This window comes from Lithobates pipiens, unplaced genomic scaffold (assembly GCF_037356315.1).
Source record: "Lithobates pipiens isolate NorthernLeopardFrog02 unplaced genomic scaffold, aLitPip1_a1.2 Scaffold_23, whole genome shotgun sequence".
In the NCBI taxonomy this organism is placed as follows: domain Eukaryota; kingdom Metazoa; phylum Chordata; class Amphibia; order Anura; family Ranidae; genus Lithobates; species Lithobates pipiens.
Window position 1 is genome coordinate 48,787,553 of NW_027507785.1, and position 14,536 is coordinate 48,802,088.

The 14,536-nt window shown below is 45.3% G+C and overlaps 1 protein-coding gene across 1 annotated transcript in view; it reads left to right on the top strand.

Annotated features, from left to right (window-relative positions):
- Positions 1 to 13,656, top strand: part of LOC143927471 (uncharacterized) — a 31,338-nt gene extending 17,682 nt beyond the window's left edge. Inside the window, exons 3-7 of the mRNA XM_077451562.1 lie at positions 3,504 to 3,623; positions 5,565 to 5,630; positions 9,135 to 9,175; positions 11,216 to 11,280; positions 11,544 to 13,656. Of these exons, the coding sequence (XP_077307688.1) occupies positions 3,504 to 3,623; positions 5,565 to 5,630; positions 9,135 to 9,175; positions 11,216 to 11,280; positions 11,544 to 11,550 (299 nt within the window). The 3' untranslated portion in view covers positions 11,551 to 13,656. The remainder of the gene's footprint in view (positions 1 to 3,503; positions 3,624 to 5,564; positions 5,631 to 9,134; positions 9,176 to 11,215; positions 11,281 to 11,543) is intronic.
- The last annotated feature ends 880 nt before the right edge of the window (positions 13,657 to 14,536 follow it).

Genomic DNA, 14,536 nt, shown 5'->3' on the forward strand with positions numbered 1-14,536 from the left:
TGCTGTCTTCTTAGTTAACCCCTAGTGCTATGTCAGTCCTTTGCCATGTGGTAAGTATTTAATTGTAAAGCAAAAAATAAATACACACACATAGGGGTTGATTTACTAAAACTGGAGAAGGTGCAGCTGTGCGTGGTAGCCAATCAGCTTTTACCTTCAGCTTGTTCAATTAAGCTTTGACAAAAAAAAAAAGCTGGAAGCTGATTGGTTTCTATGCAGAGCTTCAGCAGATTTTGCATGCTCAAGCTTTATGCCCCGTACACACGAGCGGACTTTTCGACATCCAAACTCCGACGGACTGAGTCCGGCGGACTATCCGATCGTGTGTGGGCTGCAACGGACTTTAGCGAAGCTAAAGTCTGACGGACTTTACAAATGAAGCATGCTTTAAATTGTCCCGACGGAACTCCGCCGGACCCGGTCCCCTTTGAAAAATCCGCTCGTGTGTGTGCTACTCCGACGGACTAAAACCGACGCTAGGGCAGCTATTGGCTACTGTCTAGGAACTTCCTACGTCGAATCCAGTCGTACGTCATCACGTTCGACTCCGTCGGAGTTTGGTGTGATGGTGTGTGGTCAAGTCCGTTCGGTCGAAAAGTCCGCCAGAACTCCGTCGGAACTCCGGCGGAACTCCGGCGGAACTCCTTTGGAGGTCTGTCAGACTTAATCCCTCTCGTGTGTACGGGGCATTAGTAAATCGACCCCATAGAATAAAAACAGCAAACTGCAACTTACATACTGAAAATATAAGATTTATCCCAAATCATTTTAGCTTTCTTGAAAAATAATTATACAACATTTACGGTATTGCTTGTAGGACTGTCCCAGTTGAAGGAAGTCTAGAAACATAAGATATTTGAGTTTATAAGTTACATATAGTAGGTGAGGTTTAAAAAAGACACAAGTCCATCAAGTCCAACCTATGTGTGTGATTATATGTCAGTATTACATTATATATCCCTGTATGTTCTGGTCATTCAGGTGCTTATCTAATAGTTTTTTTAAACGATCGATGTCCCCCGCTGAGACCACCACCTGTGGAAGGGAATTCCACATCCTTGCCACTCTTACAGTAAAGAACCCTCTACGTAGTTTAAGGTTAAACCTCTTTTCTTCTAATGTTAATGAGTGGCCATGAGTCTTGTTAAACTCCTGTAGCACTAACCCCCGAATGATCTGCTGGTTATTTTTGGGCTTACCGTTACCTTTCCTTCTTGTTTCACGTCTAGGGGATGTCCCGTGGTAGATGGCCCAGTAACTTGAGACTGACAATAGATCCACTTGAATGGATTTTATTTGCAAAAACTCAAACCATTGAACAGTCTTTCAACTTGGGATCAGAGGGTTGGAAAGGGAAGTTCAGGTTCTCTCAATGTCAAAGTCCAAAAACGATAAAGAACTTGCTTACTTTGACTGTATCCAGAGAATAGCCATTCGCAGCTGGATGATCACTCAGATTGGACAGTCCCTCTCTCACAAGGCCTAGCAGCCAACCAGGTTCTTACTCAGGAACAAAATCTTTATCGCCAACGTTGTTGCAGAACACGTAGGGAAACTAAGCTGTAGAACACTTGTAGGATACCTGGATCTTTCAGCCAGCTTGGCGATATCCAGAAGACCGGATTCTCTTGGTTACTTCAGCCCTTCTAGGCTCTTGTTGAGAAAACCAACCCGTACGTGGTGTTCTTCTAAAGAGTCCTCCCCTGGAGTGCTCAAAGTTCAATGGGTCTCTCCCAAACCGGAGACAACACCCATCCACCTTGGAATCCTTCCTTATTTCCCTTGCCTTGGGCTAGCCAGCCCCGAGGCATTAAAGTCGGGTGGATCCACACCCCAGGCCATAGCCTTCCTGGGGCTGGTCAGGAGGACCAGGACCATGTAATCGGCACAGCATACTGGACCGGAACCCCAAACCACATGGCGTCCGCATCTTAAATACCCTATCCCAGAGGGTACAGTGAGAGGGCCACTCTCACTGACCAGACTCAGAGAGAGAGTAAATTAAATGCCCAACCAGACCATAGTTCCATGCCTGCCACCAGAGACAACGCCCCCCTGTGGCCAGGCTGAACATCTCACAGCCCAGTCAGACTGACACAGAAGTCAAATTTAGGCAAATAGACCCAAACCAAACTGTAGTTTGGGTAAAGTATAAAATTTTGGAAACACATAGCGTGTGCTCTCCAGGAGCCCGCCACTATACTCCCTTCCACAAAAATGTTTTCTTCCTATTGTGGGGTCACCAGTACGGTATTTATAAATTGAAATCATATCCCGAATATATACCGAACTCAAAAGATCACAATGTCAATCAAACACACATGAATGACTCATTGCAGTGACTCCTTGATTGGACGACTCAATCTGTAGCACCAATCAGACAAAGCAAGTATGAAAGCAGGCAGCTTGTTTATTGGGATCATTGTCGTTTGTGTTGTCTCCTTAGTTGAGCCACAGTGCTCTGGAAATTCTTTGTCATGGGTCAACTATTTCATTATAAAACACAAATGGAATTAGTGTACCTGTGCATTGTATCTGATGCAAACCTCGGCTGTGCTTGGGTCACCTTACCTGTCACTTGCCTTCTTAGTTAGCCCACAGTGCTATGGGAATCCTTTGTCATGAGTCAAGTATTTAATTGTAAAACACAAACTGAAACTGTTAACCTCACCAGTCACTCTCCTTTCAGCAGTTGGGTAAGTGTGGATCACTCTCTGCAGTCTATCTCAGCTCTGCATTGTGCTGGTGCTCTAACTTGTGACTCCATGACCTCTGTCTTTATTTTATACACTTACAGATGCTTTAGGTACAGTTGGTTTTTTGGGGCCCGTGTTGACCTCTTGCTTCTTCTTTGGCTCTCAGTGGTGTAAGAATTTTACCTGAAAGAGGTGCCCAGCTGTTCTCCAGTTGAGTCCTTTTGCTGCTCAGTAGTTAGACAGGTCATACATTATGTATTTTTTTGTCTTCAGCCAGTGGTGAAAGGAAAGAAAAGTTAGTGTTGATGGGGGAATCCCTCCCATAGCGCTATTGTGTTCTGTCAGCCGGGGACTTTCCCCACCAGCAGAATACAATAATCACTGCTGGCTGCTTTAGCCGCCGGCAATGGTTTGGCAAAAAAAAAAAAAACAGGCTGGCTGTACTGAAGTCAATTGATAGTTCAACTGCAGTGAAACCAACCGAAATTCGGCCAGTTCAGCAGGAACCGGACAAATTTCGATCCGTTTATGACCAGCTTTAGAAATGGTTTTATGACCCTTCTTTCTGGTACAGCATGTTGGAAGTTGCAGTTGGTACTATAACTTTATTTAAAAATGTGCTATCATCTTTTTATTTTTTTATTTTTTTTTATTGTTACTATTAAATGTCTGTCTTGAAATAGAAATCACGCCCCTTGAAGATTTATTGCACTGTTTCTATTGAGTTTCATGTCTCTGAGGTGAAGTCATTTCCTTGTTTGTTGCACTTTGTTACATTTCTGATATGGTATTTTCCTCTTTTGGTAGCATTTGTTGCAAACGATTCGAATTCGCAGCTCGCCATTGCAGCTAGTTGCAGCACAATCACCATCATCGCCATCCTTGTCTCAGCAGCTGTGGCGGTTTTCCTTGGATACCACAAGAAATGTGAGTGTTGGACCAGCCTAATACTAAGCATTCTGTTGAGGAGGCTCTATGAAATTTTAATCAACGACATGACCCTTCAACTCTCCAGATTTTTATAATAAACCAGAGATAAGGGAAGATGTATAAACTTAGCCCTTGTACACACGGTCGGAGATTCCGACTACCAAATCCGTCGGAGTAATTCCGACGGATTAATTCCGGAAGAGGTCCGGAAGTGATGTTGCATACACACGGTCGGTCTAAGTTGTCCGAAAATCGGATTGTACATAACGTGATGACGTTATTTCATTAGACAGGACTACGTTCAGGCTAGTAGCCAATAGCTTTGGTCTAGGAATTTGATCTGAGCATGCGTGGCACTTTGTCCATCGGAGTAGGCTACACATGATCGGAGTATGTCCGATAGGAGCATTTTGTCTGAAAATTTTACCGGCAAGTTAGAAAACTTGGTCCGTCGTATATTCCGACGGAAACAGTCCGATGCAGACCACACACAGTCGGAATATCCGACAAAACGGTCCGATAGGACACATTCCATCGGAATCTCCGACCGTGTGCACAAGGGCTAAGGCATTTCAACCAAATTCCACCTTCTACTGTCTCCTAAAATCCCTCTGATTGCTCTTCTTCTTCCCCATCTATTGGAGGGAACATTAAGGGGACCCCACTGTGTAACAATTCCTGGCCACCAATCACAGAGGACAAGGGGAGTAAGTAGCATTGGGACCCAATACTTGTACAAGAGAGAGGACTCCAAGTCAATGGCAGATACTTGACGAGATTTGGGTTACATGCTATAGAAAAACAAGGATGGGGACTCAAAATTGAGTGAAGACAAAACCCACAGGAGATCTAGCTGTAGGGCCTAACTTTTTAAAGTGAGAAGAGAACATGAGCTCCAATCAAATTTAGGCGACATTACAGGTTTATAATTCTTGTGCATTTGATTCGAATGTGTAATTGATTCAGATTCTCTTTAGACCCATCGTTAGCCTCTTAGTATCAGCATTGACCACCTTACTTTCTAGAATTAGAAGCCTTTGGTAGAGCAGAATAAGCCCCCGTACACACGGTCGGAGAATCCATCGGAATGTGTCCTATCGGACCGTGTTGTCGGATAATCCGACTGTGTGTGGTATGCATCGGACTGTTTCCGTCGGAATATCCGTCGGACCAAATTTTCCAACTTGCTGAAAATATTTTCTGACAAACTGGTCCGATAGGACATACTCCGATCATGTGTAGAGAATTCCGATAGGACAAAGTGCCACGCATGCTCAGATCAAATTCCTACATCAAAGCTATTGGCTACTAGCCTGAACGTAGTCCCGTCGTAACGAAATTACGTCATCACGTTCTGAAAGATCGGATTTTTCAACAACTTTGTCCGACCGTGTGTATGCAACAGTTTCGGACAAGATCCGACGGACAAAATCTGACGGATTTGGTTGTCGAAATGTCCGACCGTGTGTACGGGGGCTAAGAGCCCATCAAGGGATGATGGTGGTCACATCTATGGGTGATAGTTACACAGGTTGTATATATACACACTGGTCCGATCATCACATAGCAGCTGTGATTATTCGATATTTTTGCAACTTCCATCATCACAGTCCTCCTGATGAGTCTCCATACAACATGACCTCTTTTATATAGGCACAGTGGCAATCTTCTCATGCCTATGGCAAACCTTTAAAACACTTGGTTCTTTTTGATGAATTATGTAAAGTGAGCAAAAAATATTTTAAGAAAAGTGCTTTTTATGGGGCAGATGTGTTGAAGACGCACTCATGATAAAATCTGTCTATGAGCCTGATTAATTCACCGTGTTAGCATGAACTGGCCACATTGGAATGATTGGGATTTCTAGGTGTGAAGAGGTCTTTTGTTTCCTACGTAGGAACTTTGTGTACTACTGACTTGTTTCCTCTCCTCCTCCAGTCTTGGAGTGTCTTCTGCAGAGGAAGATGGAAGATGAAGATGTCCACACCTATTGTACAACAGAAGGTAAAATGGTTAATATCAAATCATCATAAAGAGGGGCAAATATAAGGGATGACATAGGAAGAACCCAGTCAATCCCTGAATTAATGACCCTCATGGCCAGACCAGGGGAGTAAGCAGCACAGGAACCCTGCCCCCCATGGCTCTCTGCCAGGGCCAGGCTGAGGGGTAGGCAGAAGAGGCTGCCTTGCCACTTCAACAGGGGCAGGGGCAAGGGCAGGACCTGCAACCTATGCTGCTGAAGTAGTTGGCAGCACATGTAGGGGGAGCGCCTCATCTAGGGTGCTAAAAGACCTTGTCCCAGCATTACTCTCTGTTTCCTCCAGGGTGGAGACCTGGGCAGGGCAAGGGAGGGTGAAAAGAGAATAAGCAATAGGTGCAAGGGAAGAAGGAAGCTGTGTAAGCAATGGGTACCCAGGGGTGGACTGACCATTGGGCTACTCGGGCATTGCCGGAGGGCCCCATGCCACTAGGGGGCCCCATCAGGGTTGCCAGCCTCAGTAAAAGCAGGGACAATATGTAAAAAATGTGTGTTTTTTTTACATCTGTCTTTCAATTGTCCCTTACCGACATCCTTTTGGTCTAAAAATCCAGAGATTATAGGTGCCCCACCTCTCCAGTGCCTTCTCAGCTAATAGAAACATGTCTGCGTGTACTGTGTGATTGTATACTGTGTGTGTGTATACTGTGTGGCCCCATAATCTGTGATTGCCTGGGGGCCCCATAATCTCCTATTGCCCGGGGGCCCCATGAGTTGTCAGTCCGCCCCTGTGGGTACCACCCCCCTGCTAGAACTAGCTATCTCCCATTCCAAAGCGCCCCCTCCAGCACATATCTAACCCCCCAGCTGTAGCCCTCTCCCATCCAAAGCATCCCTTATCTAAGCACTAGCACATATCTAACCCCTCCCAAAGCATCCCCCAACACAAATCTACCCACCCACTAGCACTAGCACTAGCCCTCTCTCCTCCCAAAGCACCCCCCTAACATTTATCTGACACCCCCCCCCCCCGTGACACTAGCCCTCTGTCTTTCCAAAGTGCCCTGCAACACATATCCACACCCCTGCCCAGCACTAGCCCTCTCGCCTCCCAAAGCGCCCCCTAACACATATTCAACTAACCCCCCCCCGCTAGCATTAGCCTTCTGCCCTACTAAAGCACCCCCAGCACATATCTTTCTTTCCCAATTGTATCACTGTGCTTGATTGGCCAACAAACTCGCCTGACCTAAACCCCATAGAGAATCTGTGGGATATTATAAGAGGAAGATGAGAGACACCAGACCCAACAATGCAGACAATCTAAAGGCCGCTATCAAAGGAACCTGGGCTTCCATAACAACTCAGCAGTGCCACAGGCTGATCCCCTCCATGCCATTGATGTAGTAATTCATGCAAAAGGAGCGCCGACCAAGTATTGAGTGCATACTATACTGTAGATGGACACACTTTTCAGTAAGCCAACATTTCTGTACTTTTTTATTGGTCTTGTGTAATATTCAAATTTTCTGAGGTACGAATTTGGGGGTTTTCACTCGCTGTAAGCCATAATCATCAAAATGTAAAAAAAAGAAATGCTTGAAATATATCACTCTGTGTGTTATGCCCCATACACACGGTCAGAAATTCAGACGGAAAAAGTCAGTTCGGATTATGTTGCCGTAAAAATCTGATCGTGTGCGGGCTCTATCGGAATTTTTCTGTCGGAATTTCCGACGGAAAAAGTTTGAGAGCTGGATTTAAATTTTTCTGACCGCAAAATCCGATCGGACTTTTTCCGATCGTGTGTAGAGAATTCCGACGCACAAAGTGCCACGCATGCTCAGAAAAAAATTAGGAGACAAAAGCTATTGGCTACTGGCCTTTACGTAGTCCCGTCGTACGTGTTGTACGTCACCTCGTTCCCGAGCGATCGGATTTTCCGACAACTTTGTGCGACCATGTGTATGCAAGACAAATTTTGGCCAAAATCTGACGGATTTTGTGGTCGGAATGTCCAACCGTGTGTATGGGCAGGGCCGTCTTTAATATTGATTGGGCCCTGGGCAAAAATTTTCTCCACCTTCTCTGAGACATACAATAAATAGCAGCTAGACTTAAAACCAGTTTACCTTATCAGATCAGGCAGCGATTGCGATTGGTTGCCAGAGGTTACAGCATATCATTACCACTAACTAACTGGTGGCTAGAGGTTACAGCACTCCTTAAAGAGGAAGTAAACCCTGATGGGTTTACTTCCTCTTTTTTTCCCTGCAAAGGTAAAGCATAATGGACTACTATGCATCGCATAGTAGCTCATTATGTGTCACTTACCTGACACAGGAGCCAGCGAAGTCGCCGCTGTCCCCTGTAGTCCTGTAGTCCGCCGCATCCATCTTGCTGGTGGCGTCTCGCAGCTCCGCCGAATCACAGCGGCGAAGCCGCGATGACGTCACTCCCGCGCATGCGCACGGGAGTCGCCTCTCGCAGCTCCGCCGCTGTCATTCGGCGAAGCCGCGATGACGTCACTCCCGCGCATGCGCACGGGAGTCGACAAATTAGGCAGCTCCATTCTTGGATTTGCCACGTTTAGTGTGCCTGCGCGCCGCTGTCTACGGCGCATGCGCCGTAGACAGCGGTGCCCATTTTCGGGCAAATATCTCCTAAACCATATAGGTTTAGGAGATATTGCTTGGACCTACAGGTAAGCCTTAATCTAGGCTTACCTGTAGGTCAAAGTGGTTTGAAAGGGTTTACTTCCTCTTTAAGGCTCACTGATTAGTTGCTAGAGCTTACAGCACATGATTTCTGATTGGCTGCTAGAGATTACTGTACAGTAATACTGCTCACTGGTTGCTATAGTTTTACAGCACATCATCTCCTCACTGCAGGGGGGCATGATATACATATGAATACTGCCTTAATTTACATATCAATTCCATTGGCCTCAGCTATTTACATATGCATGTCACTGCTATTTGCATATGAATGTCGCTTATTTACATGTAAACACAGGGTCTGCAGGTGAGTCATCTGTACACACCAATAGGGCAGAGCTGGGCAGCATTAGTAGCAGCACTTCACACTGAGATATCAGGACACAGCACAGGACTAAAACGTCAAGGGACAAGGGAATGCAAACTGGGATAGTTGGCAAGTATGAGGCAGCTGCTTTGGGCCCCACAACAATGACAGGGCCCAGCCCTTTTTCCCTGCCTTAAAGACGGCCCTGTGTATGGGGCATAACACATCTACACACTTTTGAATTGAATTACTGAAATAAATTAAAGTTTTGATGGTATTTTAATTTCATGAGATGCACCTGTATAAAGTGACACGTGCAACAGTTTTTCATCAAATATGGAGTGTTCCTTGAAGGGGGACATTTACAATAAAATGATCGCTGACACAATCATGTGAATTACGATTATTATCCAAGGAGGAAAGCAGAGATGAATCTAATAGCAGAAGGTTATAAATAATATATATAACGTATACATTACTTTTTTTTTTTTTTTTCCTCCTAGAAATAAGAAGTCAAATTAATGAACAAAGGATTCCCCAACAGGTAATTCTGTTTGCCCATATCAGACACTCAGAGTTCAGGAAGAGATCAGGAGCATCACGAAGAACCGTGATGTGACTCACAATCTGACTGGAGGAGTCAACAAGCTTAGTGGCATTTGTCTACCATGTCTATGAGACCTGATATCATAATATCCTTTTAAGACGGGCAAACGTATAACGGATTAGCACACAGGATGTGTTGGCATATTGTCATCTTAATTACGTATTACGGCCATTTTTATAGCCCCAACAATTTACGCAGAACTTTACATATATTGTACATTTTCATGTCACTGCCCTGAAGGAGCTTAAAATCTAAGACCCCTATCTCACATACTAAGGCCGCGTACACACGAGAGGATTGTCCGTCCAACTTAGTCCGCTGAAACGTGTTTCAGCGGACAATCCAATGTGTGGGCTTCAGCGGACTTTTTCAGCGGACAGTCTGGCGAACTAAGTATTTCGGAATTTCCGTAATTTTGTCCGTCCAAACTTGGTTTCAGCGGACAGTCCGCTCGTGTGTAGGCAAGTTGGACGGACTAAGTATGGCGCATGCTCAGAAAGGATTTACACGGCCGAAGGTTGCATTGCAGTGTATTGGACGTCGTATTTCTAGTCCCGTCGTACGTGCTGTACACGTCATCGCGCAAGCTTTCAGCGGACTGTCTGTTCATCGTGTGTGGTCAAGTCCGTTCATTCAAAAGTAGGACGGATTGTCGGATTGTCTGACGAACTTAGTTGGGCAGACAATCCGCCCGTGTGTACGCGGCCTAAGGAGGCCAATTTGAAAAGGAGATAAATATCCTGCTAGCATGTCTTTGGAACATAGGAGGAGACTGTAGTACTACAGAAAACACATGCAAGCACGAGGAGAACATGCAAACTCCATGCAGGTAGTGTCCTGGTTAGGATTTAAAACAAGGGACCTAGGGCTGCAAGGCAGACGTACTAAGTTACCATCTCATTAACTTCAAACATAACTAGGGCTCTTTTTTTCTCAGAAAATAGGTGTAGGAACTCAATCACAACCCCGCAAAACCCCCCTTCCCCCACTTATACACACACCCTCCAAACTTCATCAAATAGAGTAGTGCAGAGTAGTGCAGAGTTGAGGGGTGTGCTCCATATATAGTGCAGAGTTCAGGGGTGTGCTCCATATATAGTGCAGAGTTCAGGGGTGTGCTACGTACATAGTACAGAGTTCAGGGGTGTGCTACGTACATAGTACAGAGTTCAGGGGTGTGCTAAGTACATAGTGCAGCATTCAGGGGTGTGCTAAGTACATAGTGCAGCATTCAGGGGTGTGCTAAGTACATAGTGCAGAGTTCAGGGGTGTGCTCCATATATAGTACAGAGTTCAGGGTTGTGCTAAGTACATAGTGCAGAGTTCAGGGGTGTGCTAAGTGCATAGTGCAGAGTTCAGGGGTGTGCTAAGTACATAGTGCAGCGTTCAGGGGTGTGCTACGTACATAGTGCAGCGTTCAGGGGTGTGCTACGTACATAGTGCAGCGTTCAGGGGTGTGCTACGTACATAGTGCAGAGTTCAGGGGTGTGCTACGTACATAGTGCAGAGTTCAGGGGTGTGCTACGTACATAGTGCAGAGTTCAGGGGTGTGCTACGTACATAATGCAGAGTTCAAGGGTGTGCTACATGCATAGTGCAGAGTTCAAGGGTGTGCTACATACATAGTGCAGAGTTCAGGGGCACATTCAGGGATGTGCTATAGTGTGCTATACTACATAGTGAATAGTTTGGTGTGCTACATACATAGTGCAGGGTTCAGGCGTGTGCTACATACATAGTGTCCTTGCATCTTCCTTGCCCCCATCCTGCACTCAGTGGAGGGCGCTCACGGGATCAGATCTGCGGGAGACATTGGGAGACAAGCTGTCACTTGTGAACACAGAAGCCGGACTTCTGTCTTTACAATTAATAGTGTTGAGCAGAGAGCAGAGGGCCGAACCAGAGGAGGTGGAACTGATTTCCAACCAAGTTCCAACTGAAAAAGCACTGCTTATAATTGTTCTCTTATTTCCACAGATATATTGTTCTGAGAACCTAATCTACATCGAGGACAATTTACAGTATGATGCAACACCAACCAGGTAGGAAGAATCAGTCTTAGGTCCATTCACTGAGGCTTGGTGGGGGAGGTGACACTGACTCCACCAATAATAGAAGAGCATTGCCCAGCATTCTCTTCACCATATTGGCTCTCTTATCCAGATGAAGCTCCACCAAAGCCATATTGTCTCCTCTGGACTTCAGGAATTTAAAAAAAGAGATTGTTGGCCATTGGCCAACGTTGTCTCTGCTAGACCTTCACCAGGGTATGATTATAATTGCTATTTACTATTACCTTTAACAGATACTGAAAATGAAAAGTCCTCTTGATTCCTCAAGAATCGGCAATGCTGACAGCTAAGGCCCAGTATGAATCCACTGGAGAACAGCAGCCCCATTCTGTGCTCTGAAGAATATAAGAAGCCAACACCAAGACCTCAATGGCTGAATTATTATCAACAGAGTGCTTGGAAATGTGGGTTCTCTGTCTGTGTGATCCATGGATGATCTTCAGCGTTGTCCAGCCAATGAAGCGAAAGATTTCGGGAGAACGCAGATCTTATGTGTACTGAGTACTGTGTGATGAACTATCTTTCTGGTGATTATTCTGCTCCTGGGATAAAGGAAAAGTGTCACCACCATTGGTGACCAGATGTTACATGGGTCTATGAATGTAATTTGTTAATTTACCATTTAGTACATAGGCTTAACAATTGATTGTCACCTGTGCACTTAGTTTGTGAGTGTGTCCTGCTGTAGTTGGGTGAAGGCCTCCTTCCCTGTGCTCTCCTGCACGGTCATCCAGCAGTTTCTGCTGGGATCTATGTTGGTGGGTGACGGGTTGGAGGAGATTCGTGTGTTTTGTTTGTGATTTGCTTGTATAACAGTGTAAATTTGCTGTCCCCTCAAAATAACTCAACACACAGCCATTAATGTCTAAACCGCTGGCAACAAAAGTGAGTACACCCCTAAGTGAAAATGTCCAAATTGGGTCCAATTAGCCATTTTCCCTGTTAAGGGGTGTAAAGATACCAAGGAGTGCAGCAATATTCCGGATTTGGCATGTTACTGAATCTCACAGACAACCCTGGGTTCCAGTTCACAACACGTGAAAGTCAGCCCCTCACCTAGAGCGGCATTTCTTTGGCTTTAATGATTGTCACCTGAATAGGCGCTCAGACATCTCTAAAATCTCTAAGCCCTTGTACACAAGGTCGGACATTCCAATGGGAAATGTCCAATCGGACCGTATTGTCGGATAATCCGACTGTGTGTGGTCTTCATCGGACTGTTTCCGTCTGAATATCCGACGGACCAAGTTTTCCAGCTGGGCTATAAAATTTTCCGACAACATGATCCGATCGGACTTTGTCCGATCATGTGTAGAGAATTCCGATCGGACAAAGTGCCACGCATGCTCAGATCAAATTCCTACACCGAAGCTATTGGCTACTAGCCTGAACGTAGTCCCGTCATAACGAAATAATGTCACCACGTGCTGAACGATCGGATTTTTCCGACAACTTTGTCCGACCGTGTGTATGCAACAGTTTCAGACAAAATCCGACGGATTTGGTTGTCGGAATGTCCGACCGTGTGTACAAGGGCTAAGAGAAAAACTCTATCTCCTCCCACTCATTGCTCTCACTTGTTCCTGATTTCGCATGGACTTCCCCTACAGTTCACACATTCATTGTAGGCAGTGGCCAAGCTATAGGTATAGCAGCCCATATAGCTGCTGTGGATCCTAGGGTTGGAAGGAGGGCCCTATTAGGGAGGCTGCTAAAGCAAGCAACTATGAAGTGTGTGACGGGAGTCACTTTGGGTGGGGGGCTCATGGAACCCAGCTTACTTTAGTGAGGTTGAGAAACAGCTCAACAGGCCCCTCTTATGTCTAAGTTACCCTGTGTCTATTAGGGGCACAGGGTGACTGAGAAAATGATGGACAGCTATGTAATGGACACTGAGAATGTGGTTTGGATTATTTCACATGGTCTCTGCCAGCTTGGGACTCAGTAGAGAGATGTATGTGAAAGGAGCGCTGATTAATGAGATCTGGAAAGCCCTGGGTCTCCTGTTGTCTACTAGTCTGAAGGGTATTTCACCCATTGTTAATTGTGCTAACTAACACACCTTTGTCTCCTAGCAAACTATTGGGGGATGTGCTTATACTTGTAACAATGTTGTTTGTATTTTGGAAGTTTAAAGCCACCAAGTCTGGCCTGAAGTGGGAATATCTGATTAATAACATTGTCTGGGGGGAATTGAGTCACCTAGTTTAAGTGTGATGTTAATTTATGTTTATGGTAACCATTTGTATTGTTAGGGTAATATGATTAGGACAGGGGAGTCCTCCCGTGGTTTATATATGCTGTGTTGGTTGGTCAAATAAAGTTATTCCAAGTTCCAGCTTTGCAGCCAATCGCGTCTTGCCTAGTTCTTGGTTGTAATATGCGGCTATAATATCTAATATCTACAGTATCTCACAAACGTGAGTATACCCCTCACATTTTTGTAAATATTTTATTGTATCTTTTCGTGTGACAACACTGGAGAAATTACACTCTGCTACAATGTAGTAAGTAGTGAGTGTACAGCCTGTATAACAGTGTAAATTTGCTGTCCCCTCAAAATAACTCAACACACAGCCATTCATGTCTAAACGTCTGGCAACAAAAATGAGTACATCCCTAAGTGAAAATGTCCAAATTTGGCCCAATTAGCCATTTTCCCTGCCCGGTGTCATGTGACTTGTTAGTGTTACAAGGTCTCAAGTGTGAATGGGGAGTGTTAAATTTTGGTGTTATCGCTCTCACTTTCTCATCATGGTCACTGGAAGTTCAACATAGCACCCAATGGCAAAAAAAGAATTGTTGCTCTACATAAAGATGGCCTAGGCTTTAAGAAGATTGCCAAGACCCTGGAACTGAGCTGCAGCATGGTGGCCAAGACCATACAGCAGTTTAACAAGTCAGGTTCCACTCAAAACAGGCCGCACCATGGTTGATCAAAGACGTTGAGGTCACGTGCTCACCGTCATATACAGAGGTTGACTTTGGGAAATAGACATATAAGTGCTGCCAGCATTGCTGCAGAGGTTGAAGAGGTAGGGGTCAGCCTGTTAGTGCTCAGACTATACGCCGCACACTGTATCAAATTGGTCTGCATGGCTGTCGTCCCAGAAGGAAGCCTCTCCTAAAGATGATGCACAAGAAAGCCTGCAAACAGTTTGCTGAAGACAAGCAGACTAAGGACACAGATTACTAAAACCATGTCCTGTGGTCTGATGAGAGCAAG